Source organism: Dermochelys coriacea, chromosome 11 (genome assembly GCF_009764565.3).
Source record: "Dermochelys coriacea isolate rDerCor1 chromosome 11, rDerCor1.pri.v4, whole genome shotgun sequence".
Classification (NCBI taxonomy): Eukaryota; Metazoa; Chordata; order Testudines; family Dermochelyidae; genus Dermochelys; species Dermochelys coriacea.
This window is the reverse complement of record NC_050078.2, coordinates 20261005-20282172: the sequence shown is the minus strand read 5'-3', so window position 1 is coordinate 20282172 and position 21168 is coordinate 20261005. Positions and strand designations below refer to the sequence as shown.

Below are 21168 nucleotides of genomic sequence, written 5' to 3'. Positions count from 1 at the left end.
GGGTTATGACCACCATTTCATAGAGGGCGAAACGAGGCTCTGAGAGACTAAGTCCCAAGGTCACACAGGATGTCTAAGGCAGAACAGTCAATTGATCCAGGTTTCCAGAATCTGAAGCTAATGGCCTAACCCCCAGACCAGCCTTCCCTTCCCCGTCCCCCTCCTGTCCTTCCAGTGGGTATAAAGTATAGCTACCTGTTTTGTGCAGCTCCATGCATGACATTTTATGCAAAATAAGTAATAAGCTAATTTGCATGTTGGCAGCTGACTTTAAACCATTTTGTAGATTTTATGCTCATGAAGCCCTGGTGAATGAAGCCCTCTGTTTATCTGCAAGGCCACAGAAGGGTAAGCAAGCTTCCCATATACACCCAACATGTCTTAGATGTGCTCTGGGGAAAACTTTCTCCAGGGGTTGCAGGGCAGATCAAGCTCCATGGCCTATGCAATTTTTGGCCTCTCTGCTGAGTTCAGTGCTGCCAGCTCTCATGGTTTTATCACAAGTCGCACAATATTTTATATTTTTCCATGTAGAAGGTATGGTAACAATTGGTTCTAAAAATTTACCCTAATTTTAGGGTGAGCTCAATTGTGGGAAAGCAGACAAAAGTTTATAAAATGTCACAATAACATACAACAACAAATGCTGATTGGAAAAGGTGCAAAAAGGAATCAGATGGACTGAATTAGTCCAAAGAAAAAGACCGACTAATATAACTCAAGAATTGTGGAAAAATCATGCCCGGTAAACAAGAGAAGTGTAGGACTGAAAAAATCACTGAACCAAAATTAATGTGTCAGAAATTAGGCCTAATTACTACAAAATAATGCAAGGACGGCTTACTTTGTCCACCACTCCCCTTTTGGGAGTCTTAAAAAAACCCACTTTTTGGGGAAATTTGATAGGGGAAGGGAATGCAACAAATGTTGACAGAAAGAAGGGGCCAGAGCAAGCTTCTCTGTCATGGCTGCCACTTCTGCCATTTTCTGAGATCCAGATCTACTGTAACACCACCAGGCATTTGTTGTCTTGCTCATCAGAAATGTCTTGACCAGACCAGGACAGAGAAAGGGACTCAGATAATATTGTCACCACTACTGACTCCGGTTGAATCTCATGTAACTTTAGCGCCCTCGTGGCCAAGATGGAGTCTGCTTTGCAGGCATCTCTGGCCAAGAGATGGCGCGCGCAGGAATGCAGCAGAAAAAATTTCTTCCACCCCAGGGGCACCTGTTCCAAACCCCCCAGAGTGAACACCCACACCCATAGGAAAAGTACAATGGATATAACAAAGGGAGATATTTATTTACAGAGATGAGAGGAGAAAAACAACAAGGGGAAATGTAGGGGGAGCAGTAGAACAGGGTTGCATCCAAACCAAGGCCCCACAGACCCAGCGGTAGCACAGTCTGACAGGGCAGACACTGAGCAATGTCTCTGCACACAGAGAGTCCTGGAGTTCAGGAGTTCAGGAGTCCTGAGCAAAGTTCCAGTCCAGTGCTGAGTCTTGGGTGCTCCTGGTCGTCTTCGGCACCAGAGAACTTTCCCCAACAAACCCCTCCGGTGCCCTCTTCTGCCGCTCTTTGCAAAGCTACACACAGCAACAACCTCCCCACTTAACTAACTAGCAGCCTCCTTCCTTATTCCCAGTGCAGAGTCACAAGCCCCAGTACTCACAGCCCCATGCAGCTCTGGGCAGCTGTGATACTGGGTCCAGCTCCAGCCTGTCCTTCTCGGGCAATTCCTCCCTGGCACAGTGCTCCTCCTGGCTCCTGTCCTGGGTGTCCCCGATTGGCCACTCTGTCCTTCCGAGGCTTCGGGCAGGTTCTCCCTCCTTCACTTTGTCCAGGGCCTCCCTGCTGCAGCCCTTCTCTCCCTGGGCTCCAGAGACACCTCCACAAGTTTCCCTCCTTTCTCTCACTGCTCCCCCTCCCCAATGTAAAGGGGCCATGCTCTCTAAACCCCAAGGGGTTACACTCGCATACCAGGTGGGATGTGAGACTTAATCACACACACACTTTTTGCATGTTCTTTATCTTTCCCACCTTATTTCTTCTCTTTCTTATCCCTCCTCCTTTTTCCCCTCCAGTCTAATAGTCTTGCCTAGCAGGCCAAGACTATATGTCATGTGATGCTGCTTTAAGCCTCTGATGAGAGAGACAAATAAAGCAACGCCTTAAACAGCCAGATATCAGACTGGCTAATAAGAGCAAGAGCCATGCCTCTGTTTTTCCAGTAGTGGGACTGAAATGAGAATCAAAGCCAGAAACAGAAGCTGCATTTTCTATATGTGCTGTTCTTTTCTCTCTTTTGCGTGTTCTTGTCTTGTTTTGTAGGAAATGGGACCAGACTCTAACAGCAACAGCAACAATAACAGCTCAAGCACATCTCAACTAATTGTTTTCTCTTTTCCCAAAAAAGGATAGTTATTACTATGTAAGAGATTATATGCAGTGTGGTAGTCCTGTTTGTCCCAGGATATTAGAGAGACAAGGTGGGTGAGACAATATCTTTATTGGACCAACTTCTATTGGTGAGGGAGGCAAACTTACAAGTTTACATAGAGCTTTGACCTGAAGAAGAGCTCTGTCTAAGCTAAAAGCTTGTCTCTCTCAGCAACAGAAGTTGGTCCAATAAAAGATATTACCTCAGCCACATTGTCGCTCATCTAAAAGATTGTCAAATGTGGGGAGGTTCCTTCTAAAAACTCTTTCCAGCTAAAGGAAAAGGAACAAAAAATGTTGTTAACATGAAAGTCTTACTTTATGTAATATGTACTTTATGTAATACTTTACATTTCAAGTTATTTAACTGGTTTGCCTGATTTGTCTGTATCTTTAATAGAAGGTTAAAAAGGATTTTTAATGATGTGTTTTCCATTGTACTAAAGCAGGCAGAGGTCTCTGTTATACAAACCCCCAAACCTTGTTTAAAATTGTTTAATGTTGGACAGTTTCAGGGTCATGTTAACACCTTTGACTCTTTGGGCCCATGTATTCCATTGAAATTAATATGACAAAGGGTAACTCACAGCTGGTGTAACCCACACACTTCCTGGGTGTGGTATTCTGTCCCATCTAGTGGTGCCGAGATCACTTAGAGAGAGAGATTAATGAGTCTGCTCTACAGCCTTAGCTAACAGCCAGTTGGCTTTTAGATCATGCAGTAGAGGCTCATGCACTAAGCTCCAGAGGTCCCAGGTTCGATCCTGCCCATCACTGACTGGGGTCTGTCAGCGTTACTCTGGCACACCCCTTTGCTAGTAACCCCCTCCCCCCCGCCCCGTCAAGAGCCCCTCTAATTCTGAAGTGGTCTACTTCTTCTTATGACTCAGCCCGATAGTTGGGTCAAGTACAGTCCCACTCCTTCTGGGATACAACAGGTTCAATACAACAGTGGCTCAGTGGCTTCAGACTAGATCTTCAGCCCAATTTCAGGCTTTTTTGTTTTTTTCACTCTTATTACTGGAGATCTTTGTATCACCATACTTGGTGGCTGATGGGGAAGCCTGTGTTTCCCTTCTATTGTTGGTTCCAGATCAAGGTCACTTGATCACTGCGGACTACGTGGCTCTGGGAAGAAGGATAAAGGAGTTGGAGGCGCAAGTGGTGTTCTCGTCCATCCTCCCCGTGGAAGGAAAAGGCCTGGGTAGGGACCGTCGAATCGTGGAGGTCAACGAATGGCTACGCAGGTGGTGTCGGAGAGAAGGCTTTGGATTCTTTGACCATGGGATGGTGTTCCATGAAGGAGGAGTGCTGGGCAGAGACGGGCTCCATCTTACGAAGAGAGGGAAGAACATCTTTGCCAGCAGGCTGGCTAACCTAGTGAGGAGGGCTTTAAACTAGGTTCACCGGGGGAAGGAGACCAAAGCCCTGAGGTAAGTGGGAAAGCGGGATACCGGGAGGAAGCACAGGCAGGAAGGTCTGTGAGGGGAGGGCTCCTGCCTCATACTGGGAATGAGGGGCGATCAACAGGTTATCTCAAGTGCTTATATACAAATGCACAAAGCCTTGGAAACAAGCAGGGAGAACTGGAGGTCCTGGTGATGTCAAGGAATTATGACGTGATTGGAATAACAGAGACTTGGTGGGATAACTCACATGACTGGAGTACAGTCATGGATGGTTATAAACTGTTCAGGAAGGACAGGCAGGGCAGAAAAGGTGGGGGAGTAGCACTGTATGTAAGGGAGCAGTATGACTGCTCAGAGCTCCGGTACGAAACTGTGGAAAAACCTGAGTGTCTCTGGATTAAGTTTAGAAGTGTGTGCAACAAGAGTGATGTCATGGTGGGAGTCTGCTATAGACCACCGGACCAGGGGGATGAGGTGGATGAGGCTTTCTTCCGGCAACTCACGGAAGCTACTAGATCGCATGCCCTGATTCTCATGGGTGACTTTAATTTTCCTGATATCTGCTGGGAGAGCAATACAGCGGTGCATAGACAATCCAGGAAGTTTTTGGAAAGCGTAGGGGACAATTTCCTGGTGCAAGTGCTAGGGGAGCCAACTAGGGGGAGCGCTTTTCTTGACCTGCTGCTCACAAACCGGGTAGAATTAGTGGGGGAAGCAAAAGTGGATGGGAATCTGGGAGGCAGTGACCATGAGTTGGTTGAGTTCAGGATCCTGACGCAGGGAAGAAAGGTAAGCAGCAGGATACGGACCCTGGACTTCAGGAAAGCAGACTTTGACTCCCTCAGGGAACAGATGGCCAGGATCCCCTGGGGGACTAACATGAAAGGGAAGGGAGTCCAGGAGAGCTGGCTGTATTTCAAGGAATCCCTGTTGAGGTTACAGGGACAAACCATCCCGATGAGTCGAAAGAATAGTAAATATGGCAGGCGACCAGCTTGGCTTAATGGTGAAATCCTAGCGGATCTTAAACATAAAAAAGAAGCTTACAAGAAGTGGAAGCTTGGACATATGACCAGGGAAGAGTATAAAAATATTGCTCGGGCATGTAGGAAAGATATCAGGAGGGCCAAATCGCACCTGGAGCTGCAGCTAGCAAGAGATGTCAAGAGTAACAAGAAGGGTTTCTTCAGGTATGTTGGCAACAAGAAGAAAGCCAAGGAAAGTGTGGGCCCCTTACTGAATGAGGGAGGCAAGCTAGTGACAGAGGATGTGGAAAAAGCTAATGTACTCAATGCTTTTTTTGCCTCTGTTTTCACTAACAAGGTCAGCTCCCAGACTGCTGTGCTGGGCAACACAAAATGGGGAAGAGATGGCCAGCCCTCTGTAGAGATAGAGGTGGTTAGGGACTATTTAGAAAAGCTGGACGTGCACAAGTCCATGGGGCCGGACGAATTGCATCCGAGAGTGCTGAAGGAATTGGCGGCTGTGATTGCAGAGCCCTTGGCCATTATCTTTGAAAACTCGTGGCGAACGGGGGAAGTCCCGGATGACTGGAAAAAGGCTAATGTAGTGCCCATCTTTAAAAAAGGGAAGAAGGAGGATCCTGGGAACTACAGGCCGGTCAGCCTCACCTCAGTCCCTGGAAAAATCATGGAGCAGGTCCTCAAAGAATCAATCCTGAAGCACTTAGAGGAGAGGAAAGTGATCAGGAACAGTCAGCATGGATTCACCAAGGGAAGGTCATGCCTGACTAATCTAATCGCCTTTTATGATGAGATTACTGGTTCTGTGGATGAAGGGAAAGCAGTGGATGTATTGTTTCTTGACTTTAGCAAAGCTTTTGACACGGTCTCCCACAGCATTCTTGTCAGCAAGTTAAGGAAGTATGGGCTGGATGAATGCACTATAAGGTGGGTAGAAAGCTGGCTAGATTGTCGGGCTCAACGGGTAGTGATCAATGGCTCCATGTCTAGTTGGCAGCCGGTGTCAAGTGGAGTGCCCCAGGGGTCGGTCCTGGGGCCCGTTTTGTTCAATATCTTCATAAATGATCTGGAGGATGGTGTGGATTGCACTCTCAGCAAATTTGCGGATGATACTAAACTGGGAGGAGTGGTAGATACGCTGGAGGGGAGGGATAGGATACAGAAGGACCTAGACAAATTGGAGGATTGGGCCAAAAGAAATCTAATGAGGTTCAATAAGGATAAGTGCAGGGTCCTGCACTTAGGATGGAAGAATCCAATGCACCGCTACAGACTAGGGACCGAATGGCTCGGCAGCAGTTCTGCGGAAAAGGACCTAGGGGTGACAGTGGACGAGAAGCTGGATATGAGTCAGCAGTGTGCCCTTGTTGCCAAGAAGGCCAATGGCATTTTGGGATGTATAAGTAGGGGCATAGCGAGCAGATCGAGGGACGTGATCGTTCCCCTCTATTCGACACTGGTGAGGCCTCATCTGGAGTACTGTGTCCAGTTTTGGGCCCCACACTACAGGAAGGATGTGGATAAATTGGAAAGAGTACAACGAAGGGCAACAAAAATGATTAGGGGTCTAGAGCACATGACTTATGAGGAGAGGCTGAGGGAGCTGGGATTGTTTAGTCTGCAGAAGAGAAGAATGAGGGGGGATTTGATAGCTGCTTTCAACTACCTGAAAGGGGGTTTCAAAGAGGATGGCTCTAGACTGTTCTCAATGGTAGCAGATGACAGAACGAGGAGTAATGGTCTCAAGTTGCAATGGGGGAGGTTTAGATTGGATATTAGGAAAAACTTTTTCACTAAGAGGGTGGTGAAACACTGGAATGCGTTACCTAGGGAGGTGGTAGAATCTCCTTCCTTAGAGGTTTTTAAGGTCAGGCTCGACAAAGCCCTGGCTGGGATGATTTAACTGGGACTTGGTCCTGCTTTGAGCAGGGGGTTGGACTAGATGACCTTCTGGGGTCCCTTCCAACCCTGATATTCTATGATTCTAAGGTCCCTGTAGCATGCAACTAAAGTTTGTCTATTCAGATCCGCTGCTTCCTCCTTGGGCTACTTTTTACCTCAGCCTATCTCAAGCCCTTTCTTTCAGTCCCTTCCTGCGCTCACTCCTTTGCAGATCCCAGGAAAAGTAGATCATTTAGCTACAGGGATTAAAGAAAATGTAAAGGCTCTGTGCCAGCCCTACCTGTTCCAAGGAGGCTTTGGCACCTAGCAATCTCAAGATAGCCTCTGGCCCGAGCCCAGACTTTATCTAAGGAATTGTAGCTTTCCTTTGGCCCCACCCAGGCCTCCCCTTCAAGGGACTAAGTGAATGCTCAACTCCTTCTCCTCTGGTCTTTTCCTTTTTTATCTCCTCCCTCCCAGCTTGACACCTCTCACAGGAGTATCCAGGTGCGCCTGACTTTGTAAACAGGCTCTTGTTAACTCCTTCCAGGCCAGTGTGGCATCTGTATACCCCATCACATTCCTAAAACCCCCATTTGTGTATTCATGTGAGAATCTCAGCATTCCTTTTATTAAAATAGTAAGTGTTTAGCCCTCATGGGTGTGGGGAACATGCACTCCAAAAGCACCACACCAGAAGGCAAATTAGGTTATTTTTAAAATCACATAATTTTTTAGGCCAATCTCATGATTTTAGGAGCCTGAGTCATGATTTTTGAATGCTTGGGGCTGGCAATTCTGTGAATCTTTTCTGAATCTTCCAAAGGTGGTAAGTTTGCGATGTGGTGCTGGAACTGAGACCCTTCAAACTAATTGCACATAGAGGCCACCATTCAGATTTGCATGATATTCTCTTAGCACTGTAAAACTACTGTGCAGCATAGTAAAGAGAGAGATTGGGGGTTATTTTCATACAACCACAAAGTCATGCATTTCATAGGTATGGTTGAGGAATAAATAATGGAAATTCTAGTCCAGGGTCTGATCTGAAGCTCATTGAAGTAAATTAATAGACTCCTAATAATCTCACTGGACTTTAGTTCAGGTCCTTAGAGCACATCATGCTAATTATTGAAGACAAAATTTGATAAAGATTGTGAACAGTTGCATGACCAAATTTATGTAGAAAAGTCTGAATTATGGTGGCACAATGTAAATGTATCCTGTCCTCTCAAATGAGGGTAGCAGTTTATTTTAGTGAGAAATCTGACTAAAAGTCATTCAGCATGAAACCAATAAATTAGTAGATATTTTAATATGCAGCTTTATACTAATATACATTACGGTGAGAAATAATTGTTGCAAATCAGCATTACTTCAGAAAGAGATAAATAGAGAAAGCAAATTGGATGTGACACTCGCTACAAATGTCTTCATTAGAGCCTTTTATCTCAATTGAAACTGTCATAGGCTTCATCAGCTGATTGCATTAACTATCTGAGTTTGACATTTTTTGTCATACAATGCAGTAGCTGTATCATACAGGAAATAATTTACAAACATATAACACTATTTATTTTACTGTTGGGAAAAAAAAAGTGGCAATACCCCATAATACTTCAAAATAATCGGAAACCAGACCTAACTTAATTCTTATAGCCATAGAATAGACAAGTCAGTCAAGGGAGAGTCTGAAAGTGGCTCGTGACCTTGAGTGCCTACCTCAGGGCAGACACCCCAAATTGGTAGAATGTCCCATAATTAGATTCCAGCAACCCAGCAACAAATGTGAACTCCTTGATCACTATAACAGTCTTACCATGGAGTCATAGACAGTCTCCTTAGACTCTCCAGTCTACGGCAAGCTGGGCTTAGTGATAAATAGTCACTTTCACCAAAAATCACAACAAAGATTGCTTCCAATCCCAAGAGACCAGTCACTTACCCCCAGATCAACTGGTATCTTTGATCTCACACCAAGACAATGCCTGTAGCCAATTCTGTAATAAGCTAACAAAAGGTTTATTAGCTAAAAAAAAGAAATAAGAAAGTTATTTACAGGTTAAAGCAAGCAAACATATACACGCACAAGTTGCAATCGAAATCCTAAAAGTGACAGAGTTGTAGTGATCTGTCAATTCAAAATGTCTTTCAGGGCAGATGCAGGGGTAACCCCTGGGGATCTCTGCCTTAATTTAATGTCTCTGGCTCCGTGCAAGTTCAAACAGAAAAGAGATGAAAAAACTTTTTGTCAAGTGTCAACTGTTTTTATTTTGCTCTTCCAGCTCTGAAACCAATGGGATGAGGCTTTTTGCATATAATTCTCCATGGGTAGATGGGGCAGTTAAAGTTTTTGTCTTGTGATGACTCACTTAATTTTTGAGAGAGAGAGAGAGTGCGCACACCTGGGTTTACAAGTTCAGAGCAAACATTTTCAAAGCTATAAAGCAAAATATACATATTTCCTTAAAGCACAGAAAACAGACATGACAAGTGTGATTAATGCATGCAGCAGATTCCAAGCATTTCAAAGAGTTTAAACACTAAATACATTCTTATAAAACTAATACCTATTTTGAGCAAAACTACCATGAGCTGGTTTGGTTTCCAGCTATGAGTTTGTCACTTCTTAGCTAACGCCTATGGCCTTGGGCAGAGCTGGCACTAGGTTTATCAGCATCACAGAGATGAAAGGGTTGTTTTTCATGACTCTCTGTAACGTGTCCACCATGTACAGTTTGGTGTAAGCTAGTGCTCTGCTTTTTTTCTGAGTGCAGTGTTGTGCATTGAGTGAAAGTGGTGAAATCAGAATTGTAATCGGTATAGTGACAAAATAATAAATTCCTTCCCCGCTTCTCCCACCCCCCGCCAGGGAAGACTAGCTGATTTTGCTGTTAGATGAAAGCAGTTATTGGTTCAATTAAATGAATAGTTTGGGTGAGATAAAATTAAGACTAAATGTTACTTGCTACAATATTACTCTGTCTAGACCTTTTTTGCACACTTTATCACTGTTTCTACTAATAGGCGCATTGGAAAGAGAGCTACTTTAGACATGCTGCTAATGTTTTATCTGTTGTGTTTTCTAGGCCTACTCAGAACAGGTGTAGATGAGATACAGCAGTTTAAACCACAATCACCCCCAATTCTGTATCTATGCTAGAGCTCGCACCATTCTTAGCTGGGTAGGAAATTTTAAGGAAAAACCAACTAGTGTAAACAAGGCTCCTGACACTTGTATTTTGTGTTACCCATTTCATGGTGAGGCCTTTGTGTAGAAAGAAGATCAATGTTGATTGTCAAGAAAGTGTTAAAACATTCACTACATGGAAAAATACTTACTGAAGTCTATTCTGAATTATTTGCATGATATTTCTCAAAATTTGAAAGGTGGTGATAGGAAAGGTCTAGAAACTGAAGTCACCAGGCCACCTTCTGCCCTCATTTAGATACACGAAACCCCACTGAAGTAAATTTGGGCATATCTGGCAAACTAACGGTTGGCTTACAGAACACGAGTCACCAGCAGTCAAAACTCCACCACAACTTTCTGCTGGAGAAAGGGCAGCAGCAATAGCATAATTTCTCATGGTGCACTTTTGATCTTCAAGGTGCCCAACTATCCATCTCCATTTGTTTTCTACAATGTAATCACAGAGTAGGAATGCACAAAGTAAACCCAAATTACTTAAATAATTAGGTCACATGACTTCAATCTCACAGGGGTGTTACAAGGCTAGATTAATTACTGTTTGCAAAGAGCTTTCAAGATGAAAAGCTCTAAGTAAATTTAACCCAAACACCTCCTGGATTTGGTGCTCTGTCCCATATAGTGGCATGGAGACCACTTAGCGAGAGATCAGTGAGTCTGCTCTACAGCCTTAGCTAAGGGGCATATGGTTTTTAGCTCATGCAGCAGAGGCTCATGCATTTAGCTCCAGAGGTCCCAGGTTTGATCCCGCCCGCCGATGACCGGGGTCTGTCAGTATTACATAAGCAATAAATAGCAAGCTACTAAGGGCCTGATGCAACTTCCATTAAAGTCAAGCTACATATGAATTCTTCCCACACCCTCAATCATTGCTTAGGGCATGAACAAGCCCCCGCCCTGTCTATCTGGGGGCACTTTTTGCATGACCTCTATGTTGTTAAGTCCCATAAGTTTTTCTTTTCTGAATAGTGTTAGATGGAGGGATTCTTTCAGTCAGTCCCTTTTGATTGATGCTCCAACTGCACAATGGCATGAGTGGCATGTAGACAATCTGGCTTCATTCTTAACATATATCCAAGATATGTCCATCTTCTTGCTGGTTAACTTTAAAGATGAAGGGTTATTGAACTCTGATGAATCTTAGCATTTGTTACAAATTCATTCCACTTAATATCTAGTATTTTTCTAAGACATTTGCTTTTGAAGGTATTTAGATGTCTGTCTATACCTTACATGATATTTCCACCTTAACAGATAGATGTGAAAGCTGGAAATCCATCAGAGCTGAAGGTCACAAAGCTGGAAATAAACCAGAGCAGAAGGTCATAGTTTGTTCTTTGAGTTGTAGATATTCAATAACTAAATCTTGTTTATGCTTGTGAATGCAGTTACCACAATGCGAGTTCATGAACTTATTGCCTTCTGGACATCCCCATTGGCTTGCACATTACTGCCAATGTACATGAATTGACTCACCTCTTGTATTCTTTTCCTTTCCAATGGAAGGTTTGAACTGAGAGTTCCTGGAGTTCTCACCTCGCTCAGCTTTGCAATAGCTTAGGTCACCTTTCTTGAATAATTTGACTATGATGCCATTGTTTCTAATGACTTTTCTTGGTCCCGTACTTTGTTGAAGAGTTTGGTGATTTTATCAATGGGTCTCCTCATCAGAAGCTTTCATCATTTCCCCAGTGACTTGGTCTTCACCCACAGCTTTCCAAAGGTTAAACTTTGGTATTGTGTTTCATTTGTTTGTGTTGTGAGCTGTTATGATGTCTCGTTTTGGGTGTTTCATTTTTTTGTCAAAGTCAATAGTTTCTTGTGGTGTTGGTCTGTTTAGTACTCCTTGAAGGTGCTTCCCTCATTATTTTCTTTGTTGTTAAAGGCTTTCCTCATTTATCCTTGACTGGCCCTCCTTGCCAGTTAGTACCTTGTTGAGCTGATCAAATGTTTTATTATCCCCTGTTATAGCAGTTGCTTCAGTTTGTTTGGTGATATAATCCATATATAATCCACTTGCTCTTGTTTCTTCTTATGCTGCTTTTATTGACTTTGGAGCAGGCCCCAAATGAACACAATGGTGCCTGCTTTGGTATATGCTGCCTGCCAATAGGCACTAACAGCATTGCAGCTAATTCAACATCCCATTTAGTATGAATTTCACAGCTAACACAATGCTGGCTCCGATTGAAAAAAACTAAGCAATATCATTATAATTGTGTTAAAACCTGCAACTTCAAGGCCATTGACTTGAAGACTAGAGTAATAGCCACGCTATAGCACCAAGGCTAGATTGTATTCATCCCTAGCCCTTGCAGGAAAGCCAGCTAAAACTTTAATTACTTAGGCTTTCTGCAATGATTGAATTGCACCAACAGTAGCTTTTCAATTCCTGCCTTCCTCCACCTGAACAATTAGTGCTTTGTGTTCCAATTAATTTGCTTGCCATTGAAAGAGTTGTTTTGCAGAATTTTTCAAAATGTGAACCTTCATAAAGCAAAGAACAACGATAACATTTTTATCAGAAGGAAATTGAATCTTGATTTATATTTTTATTCCATCAAAACATTGTCTTAAAGCCAGGCGAAGTCCCATAAATTGCTTAAACTCACATCTGTCCACAGTCCACTTTGCATTCTATTATAACAAACCATGGTAATGACTGTAATTACTGGAGGAAGGGCAGGGGGAAAATATGCTTTTATAATTTCTTCCTAGGACATTTATTATGTCATAAGCAAAGGTTGCTTACATTTGAAAATAAGTATAAACTAAATTAGATTGGAAGATAAAAATTGGACACATTAAAATCTATACAGCAGACATACAGTAACTGTGATTAGCATTATGATTATTTATTCATTTTTTCCTCAAATGTAAATAAAACTTGTATGCAGCATACAAAATACAAAAAACAGCAGATAAAACCAATACTATAGCACATATATAGTAAGACTTTTGTTCATACCTACTGAGTATGAAAAAAAGAAATTACACAATTTAATGCTTCCTTTAATTAAAAACCAGCCAAATCCTTCTAAGTCTTGCTTATGGGTGTAGTCCAAGCAACAAATCCATGCATATGATACTGTAAGGCCTCGTTTACAAGTGTTACCATTTTAACTATAGTTAAAGCCCCCCAGCATGGATACTGGTATAGCTGCTTCTGTATAGGAAGAGGAATAAGCTCTATTGATATAAGGCACGTTTATATTGGCACAACTGCATCCACACTAGGAGCAATTCCAGTATAACTATATCAGTAAAATATCACCACCCTAACCAAAATAATTGTACAAAAACTGAATGTAGATGAGGTCTTCATTTGGTTTTACCATACTTAGCTGCAGCCACATTAGGAGCATTTTGCTGGCATAGGATACTAGTATTCTTATACCAGTAAAGTGCTCCTATTATAGGCACAGCCAGAGCTTGGAACTGCAACCTACTAAAAGTATTACAAATTCAAATCAAATTACATTATCTTTATTGGCATGGCTAGTTGTACAAGCGATGCCAGCACATAATTGAAAGTAACTAAGTATCTGTCAGGAGGTAGCTCAGTTCATCAAATAACATCAAGCACACTGTTGGCACTTGAATAAATGATATCTACCCAGAATACAGCTTCATAAAACTGGATATAAACCAAGTATCTGCCCAGGATAGGAGCATGCAGCTGTGAATGGGGTTTTATCCCTTGTGCCTCTACAGTATATTACTGTTAATTGCTGATTCTATGGTAGCTGCATAGCATGATGCTACTTCTGCTGTCTTTTGCTCTCAAGAATGACTATGTGTAACTCTGATAGGAAGGAAAGTCTTACATTAACTCTGCAACTTTGAGGAAGTATCTTGCCTGTGCTCCTTGGACTTTGGAGTAGGAAATGTCTCTCAATTTCAATTCAAGATTAAACCACAAGCAATAACTGATTTAGAATCAGGTCAGCTGTGGTAAGCCCAACTCTGTTTTAAACTGGGCAATTCCACTGAAATAATTGGTGTTGCCCCTCCTTATACCAGGGCCATGTTTGCCGTACTGTTTTATAGCTGCCCTGATTTTCAAAAGTATAGAGCACGTTTAGCCGCCATTGAATTTTATGGGCATGAGGGTCGTTCAACACCTCTGAAATATAGGCCATGCATGTTTAATTTTAAAGTATAATGTAGTAGATTTCATTTATATATTTACACCAAGGTTTATATTTAAAGTCTTCCACTGGAATCACCTTCTGAGTTCTGTTTTCTCAGCATTGAAAATCCTCTACGACAACATACAATTTAAACTTTGTAAATTAATGAAAACCAGACAATTATAAAGATTGGGTGAAATCCTGTTCAGATTGAAATAAATGGGAGCTTTCCATTCATTTAAATGGGATAAGGATTTAATCCATGTCACTTAAATGTAAATAACCATAATTAGGCTTCAGAATTTACACCCTACTGAGATGAATGGTGGCAGTTCACCTGTGTCTCAGAACTATGTTTTCCATATTGCATTGGGTTACATGTGAAAGGTCATTTTCACAGCCATAATGCTAGACATTTAATTTTTTCAAATGAAATTTGGATCTGTTATAGGGGCCAGATTAATAAATCAAGCAGTCAGGAATAAAGACCAATACACTAAAGGATCTGAACTGCATTATTTTCTTTCTGAATTGTTGCTTCACAATTGAGAAGTAGAGTTAAAATGATATTTAAAATATCTCTCTCCTTTCCTTCCATTCATGTATGTAAATGAAATTATATACTAAGCACAGTTAAATGAGTGCACAAGTACCACATATATGCAAACACCCTATTTATGAGGTGCATGTGCATATGACTAACAGTTGCACAGCTAAGGTTCTTGACAATCTGGCTTTTGTAGTCTATTGCATTTTGTGTGACTCACTTTTCCTATTCTGTGTTCTTTGAAAGGAACATGGCAGTACCATAGCTGAGAAAATGTGGATCTAAACACTTTTAGAGTAAAGTCTAAAGCATGTATAACAGCTAAAAAATAGATGGAGCTGCATCAATTGAGAGATAGACTAGAGATATGGTCTCGTCATGAATATAGGAATTGCCAGACTGGATTAGATCCAAGGTTCATCTAGTCCAGCATCCTGTCTCTGACAGTGGCCAGCAACAAGGTGCTTCAAAGAAAGGAGCAGTAGACAGATGTGTGGTAATTTGCCACTCCATTCCCCACACTAGGTCTCATCCAGTATCTTAGAAGTTGGTGTAAATCCTAAAGCATGAGGTTTAACATGCCTTCCAAAATCATCAAACATTTTGAAAATTCTGGATACCTGCATCTTTTTGAATCTTAAGTTCTTGGCCATGATGATTTCATGTGGCAATGAGTTCCACAATCTAATTCCACAGTCTAGTTCAACCACAAAATGTTGGACTAGATGTAATATTCACTTAAAATTGTTGTGGAGGAGGTCAGACTAGATTATCATAATGGTCCTTTCTGGTTTTAAAATCTAGGAAGCTATGTAATATTAGCAGTAACTGCTGTTTAATGTGGAAATGATTTGTTTAATTATTGCTTGTCTTTGAAAGCAATGACCTTAACCACGGTGGTGCAGCAAAGAAGCCCAAGTATTTAATTGGTTATAAATCTCCTGAATATCTACTCTGACACTGTAAATAAGGAATGCCCAATCTAAAGAGCAGTTCTCTGTACAGATCTGTTTATTATACTGCAGAATAATAATCTTCCAATCCACAGGTTGCCTATGAATTGATATAACACCAACTCACACAGTATTTGTGAACTGAAGACAAACCAATAATGACAAGCAACTGATCTCTTATTTAGACCTTTCCTTTTTTGAGTAACATCTCATAGTAGAACAGTGCAATAAATATACTGATCATTTACAACAGATGCTACCAACTGTGGTTGAAAAACAAGGACCTATAACTGAAAACATATATATATATTGATTGGAGAGCAATGACCATGGGGAGAATGAAGCTTCACAGATGGGCTTGTAATTCAAAATGCACTACAACACTCACGCTGACAGCAGCAACCAATATCTGCAGTTGTTTTCTTTTTTACACTGACTTCCCCACTCCACTGTTTTTCTCATCAGCTTGTTTAATTGGGTTTGTTCCCTCGCCCTCCTCTGTGAACTATTCTGCCTGCATCTTTTCCAACAAAAAATTGTCATCACATTTTGGCATTCTACTTCCTCTCTTGTAACATATTGCTCTGTATATCCCATTCAAAGTTCTACTTTATTGGTAATATTGTCACAAAAATCTTGGGCCCCAACTATTACCAAGTAAGGGGCCAGTTTTCAACACTGCTAGTAGCTGTAGACTAGACAGTAGGGCCAGTTGAAAATTTTCTGTCAAAGTTATTTTTCAATAGAAACTGACTTTTCATGTAAATAAATTATTTTGCAGAAATTGTCTGCTCTCTGCTGAGAGTTGGATTTTTTTCATCAAAAACACAATGCATTTCTATCTGGAAGTGTCACTGCAGTATCTCCTGAGGAGCTCTGGTTTGCAACTCTTATTCCCCCATTCTCCTCTATGGGTCAGGCTGCCCAGCCAAATGACATGTCACATGATGTACCATGGCATAGTTCTCTCTTGGTGCACTGTGACATTTCTGTGAGAAAGGAGCCTGGGCTGCATCATGGGAAATGTAGTCTGGCGAGAGTGGCTGAGGGGGGCAGGAGCGATCTGACTGGCAGCTACCATGAGGCTTCATGGCATTATCTCTGAATCAAAATTTTCAGTTTCCAATCAAAAACTTTAGTTTTTGGCTGAAAATTTTTGATTTCCAATTTTTCCCTGAAAAGATTTTTTTTTTTTACAAAAATTAGAATAATTTCTTGTTGTTATTTTTTCACCATTTTCCACAGGAGAAAAACTCAATTTTCTGACCTGCACTAGTAGACAGGATGGGACAATGTCCAGACCCACTCAGGTGAAAACTCTGGACTATCCAGGTATTTTCATCCAGTACAGAGTATGATTTGAGGCATACTGAAGGGTCAGAATGAAAGTCTTTAACACACATTTAATTCAATATACTGGGAGCAAAATTCTTACTCTCTTTAACATTTTATTTGCTTATAAATACACATCAATACCACAAGATGGCAGTTTCTTACTTGCAACACATACTATTACAAACACTTATCTTCTTCAGATGTTTCCAAGATGTTTACAATAGTAACTTTTCAGTATTTTTCAAACATTTAAAAAAGCAAGACCTTTTACAAACAGTAGTTGTGTCAGATGTATATTAAATGAGGTCAGATAATTAAATTAAAAAAAGAATTTATAAATATTTCAGATAAGAAAATTTAAATTACAAAAGCAGAGTTTGTAGTAATTAAACTGAATTATAATTTAAAATGGCGAAAATGTATCTACATGGTTGGATCTAATTTAAAATACATTTTTAAACAATCAAATTCTCTACCCATTCATCAAAACATCTATTTACTCATCTCTTTAAAAAACATATTCAGTAAGAAACCATCTATATCACTTCTTGTGCTGTAAATTTAAACAATCCTTATTCTGTCCTATTGATGGAAATGCAACAAAATCATATTCCAGGCTAGAAAACAGCATAAGAAAGCACTAACTTTAAAAACCCAGAGAATTCTAGTTATTTCAACACATTCTTTTTTTTTTATTTCTCAAAATACACAATTCAGCTTCAAAGTCTTTTGAACTAAATGTAAACACTAGAAAACTCATTGTTGAAATATGTGCAGAATAAAGAACTCTGCACTAATATAGTGCATAATGATGAAGTGTCAAACTTGTCATTTATATTGAATGTCACATTTTCCATAGGATTGTCATGCTTTTTTTTTTTAAAGTAAATGTTATTTAAAAAATCGTAATTTTTTTATTCCTATTGTCAAACAGGAAGAGATGCATTTTCACAAGAAAAAATTTGGAACATTTTTCACAAGATCTAAAGGTCTTTGACTCCATTTTTTAAATAAACCAGAGGCAAAATTCCACATTTGCAATATTTATATTCTGCCTGGTATATTATAGGTCAAGAGATTCCTCAAAAAACTGAGGAATCTGAAAGGTATAAAAGAGTAAGCAGTTAAGGCAGTTGAAGTATACATTTGGATTTCTTTTATGTTACATGTCTATATCTCCATCATATGCGAAGGTCAGAGGCTTCTGTTGTGGAGGAGCACTTTGATTCTGTTTTGTTTTTTTGCTGGAAGAAAAATAAAAACATGCTTCAGAAATCAAAAATGTGAATTGAGATACCATTTGAAATCCTACAAATTTATAAAACTTTATGCTCTAGTTATTTCCATTAGCAAATTACCTAACACGTAACATACAATGGATACATTTGAGAAAAACAAGTTATAGTACTGGTTTCAGAGTAGCAGCCGTGTTAGTCTGTATTCGCAAAAAGAAAAGGAGTACTTGTGGCACCTTAGAGACTAACAAATTTATTAGAGCATAAGCTTTCGTGAGCTACAGCGATGAAGTGAGCTGTAGCTCACGAAAGCTTATGCTCTAATAAATTTGTTAGTCTCTAAGGTGCCACAAGTATTCCTTTTCTTTTTAAGTTATAGTACTGTTTCTGCGCTTACTGAAATAAGATTCCTACTGAGTTCAATAGAATTATCACCTTGGTAAAGAGTGCAGGCTAAGGTGCTATTTGAAAAGTAGATAATCTTTATTCTTAATCTGTACACAAGGCAAAAAAATAAAGAGCAACTATACCTCACAGAAAAACTGAAACAGGTCAATTTAGAAACAATTCTGCCTCAGAAATCCTCATTTCTTTTTCCCCTTTTTATTGCAAAAAAAAAAAGTATATATTTTGTACACAGAACTTTGTAGACTCCTTCTTATTTCTCAAGGGATATCATAAAATTATACTTGTGATGTCATACTCCCAAACATCTCTATATTCTCAACCTGTGAGGTCACAAATAAAGGGTAGTTCTGACTTTGATTTAAAAAACAGTAGCTAAAACAAAAATTCCTAAAAAACCACACAGATCCTGTTTTAATACATACACTCCTGGAGTAAAAAAGCAGAACAAGAGAAATATATATGGGCTAGATTTTGGATACAGCAGAATGGTCAAGCTGTCAGGGAGACAGTTATGGCTGCCTGATTCTCTACCCCATTATGATGCAGCTTAGAGCAGCTTTTTGCAGAATTCGCATTACTCTAACACTTGGGCCAAAGTAATGGGCCAAATTTATATCCGCTTTAATCTAGTGACATCATTGTGACACTGATGCATTTGAATGTCATGCATTTCAAATTACTTAAATAAAAACAAACAAAACACTTAGAGTACTTACCAAACAAGATATGATGTAAAAATCAGGAAAAGTATGATGAGAAAACCACCCGCTGATACTCCATACACCCAAATCTTAAGTCTACCATCTATTTTAAATGACGTTGGAGTGGGGGAAAGGACAGGAGACAGAATACAAATCACATTTATTAAGCTTTATTTTACTAATACTTCTAATTCCCAGCAGTCTAAATATAAAGAGAATGCATAATGTCTTAACACATAAGAATAATATTAAGATTACTGACAGAAAACTGGTGCTAGGAGCTAACTAGAGCTGGTTGGTAATTTTGTGGAGAACTGTTTTTTGATTTAAACAAATGTGTTTTCTGCAAAATCTAAATTTGCTACCAGAAAAATTTAATGTTGCTGATTTTTTCATTTTCTTTATGGAAAAATAAAAATGAAATATTTTATTTCAGGTCATCCCACACACGGAAACAGTCTCCCCTCTTCCTGGCCTGCTGTGGTGTATCTCAGGAGTCAGATGACCACAGTGCATCCTGGGAAAAGTAGTCAAGATGGGGAGTCCAGTCCATAGAAGATAATGGGGAAAAAAGGCAACCTAATTACAACTCTTATGATGCACCATGGCAGTTCAGGTGGACACAGTTCAATATTGAGCTGGCCCTAAGAGAAATGCTTTAATTTGAGAATGCTGAAACATTTCCTTTTGATTAACAAAACTGACTATTCTGAATGAAAATATTTCGTTCTGAAAAACATTTCAGGATTTTGCTGTTTGGTATAAATTCCAGATGATGTCAACAAATGTAACATCTTGGATTTTCCCATGATATAGAGATTATGATTTTCATTAAGCTCTGGAGTCAATGTATTCCTTGCAAGATGTCCAGATACCATGGCAACAGCTGATTCATGATACCCTCTCACCCTCCCTCCTGTTTGTTTTTAATTTTTGAAAAATAGCCTATGAGACAGGCATACTTTCCTTGTGAGAGATTCTGTGCTGATTCATATGACCAGAATTGCTAACTCATGCTCCAAGGAAACGTACACAAGCCAGTGGGAATAACAGACCAGAGACTGTACAAAACTCAGTCTCATGTTAGAGTTGAACCATCACACAGGTACAGCCAATTACTGCCTTTAAATCTGAATTATGAGATTTTTTCAAAGATTACTTTTTTTTAATTAGTTTCTTGAGGGAAGTGCAATTTATCTGGTACTACACTTTCCAATGCTACCAACACCTGGATTTCAGTGGTGGTACAATTGTAGTTGGGGGCTCCTGATATAGTGGGTCTTCAGTACCCCCTGGGTATCACAGATGTTCCGAAAGGAGCATGGGGGAGTTACAAGAGGCAGATGGATGCAGCCTCCAAAAACCATAAAACACCAAGAAAAGAGGCTCTGATCTTATGGGAAAGCTGGCCCTCTGTGCTACACTTGAGGTATCTTTTCCCTGTATCATGATTCCTTCCCAACCCAACAGTTGCATTCTATCTCCCTCTATGGGAAGGGCTCATCATGGAGTGTCTGCTGACTTTGCTGCTGATATTTCTAATGGATTAGGAGAGAAGCATGCTGCACCTCTCAACCTGAGCAGAGCTAGCTAGAAACCAGAGAGCTAGAAAACACCCAGATGGTCACACAAAAAGATCCCCTGACCTGATTTGTTTTTTTCATAGAATCATGGAATATCAGGGTTGGAAGGGACCTCAGGATGTCATCTAGTCCAACCCCCTGATCAAAGCTGGACCAATCCCCAATTAAATCATCCCAGCCAGGGCTTTCTCAAGCCGGGCCGTAAAAACCTCTAAGGAAGGAGATTCCATCACCTCCCTAGGTAACCCATTCCAGTACTTCTTTCTGCTCTCCTTTGCTGGAATAAATACAGGGGAGCATCCAGCCTTACATTTTAAAACAATATTATTTAAATTACATCTTGA

The 21168-nt window shown here is 40.5% G+C and overlaps 1 protein-coding gene across 1 annotated transcript in view; it reads right to left on the bottom strand.

Moving 5' to 3' along the window:
- Positions 1-17577: 17577 nt before the first annotated feature.
- The window catches only part of THSD7B (thrombospondin type 1 domain containing 7B), a 516892-nt gene continuing 513301 nt past the window's right edge, over positions 17578-21168 (bottom strand). Inside the window, exons 27-28 of the mRNA XM_038422837.2 lie at positions 19257-19344; positions 17578-18141 (exon numbers count right to left, since the gene is read on the bottom strand). Of these exons, the coding sequence (XP_038278765.1) occupies positions 18060-18141; positions 19257-19344 (170 nt within the window). The 3' untranslated portion in view covers positions 17578-18059. The remainder of the gene's footprint in view (positions 18142-19256; positions 19345-21168) is intronic.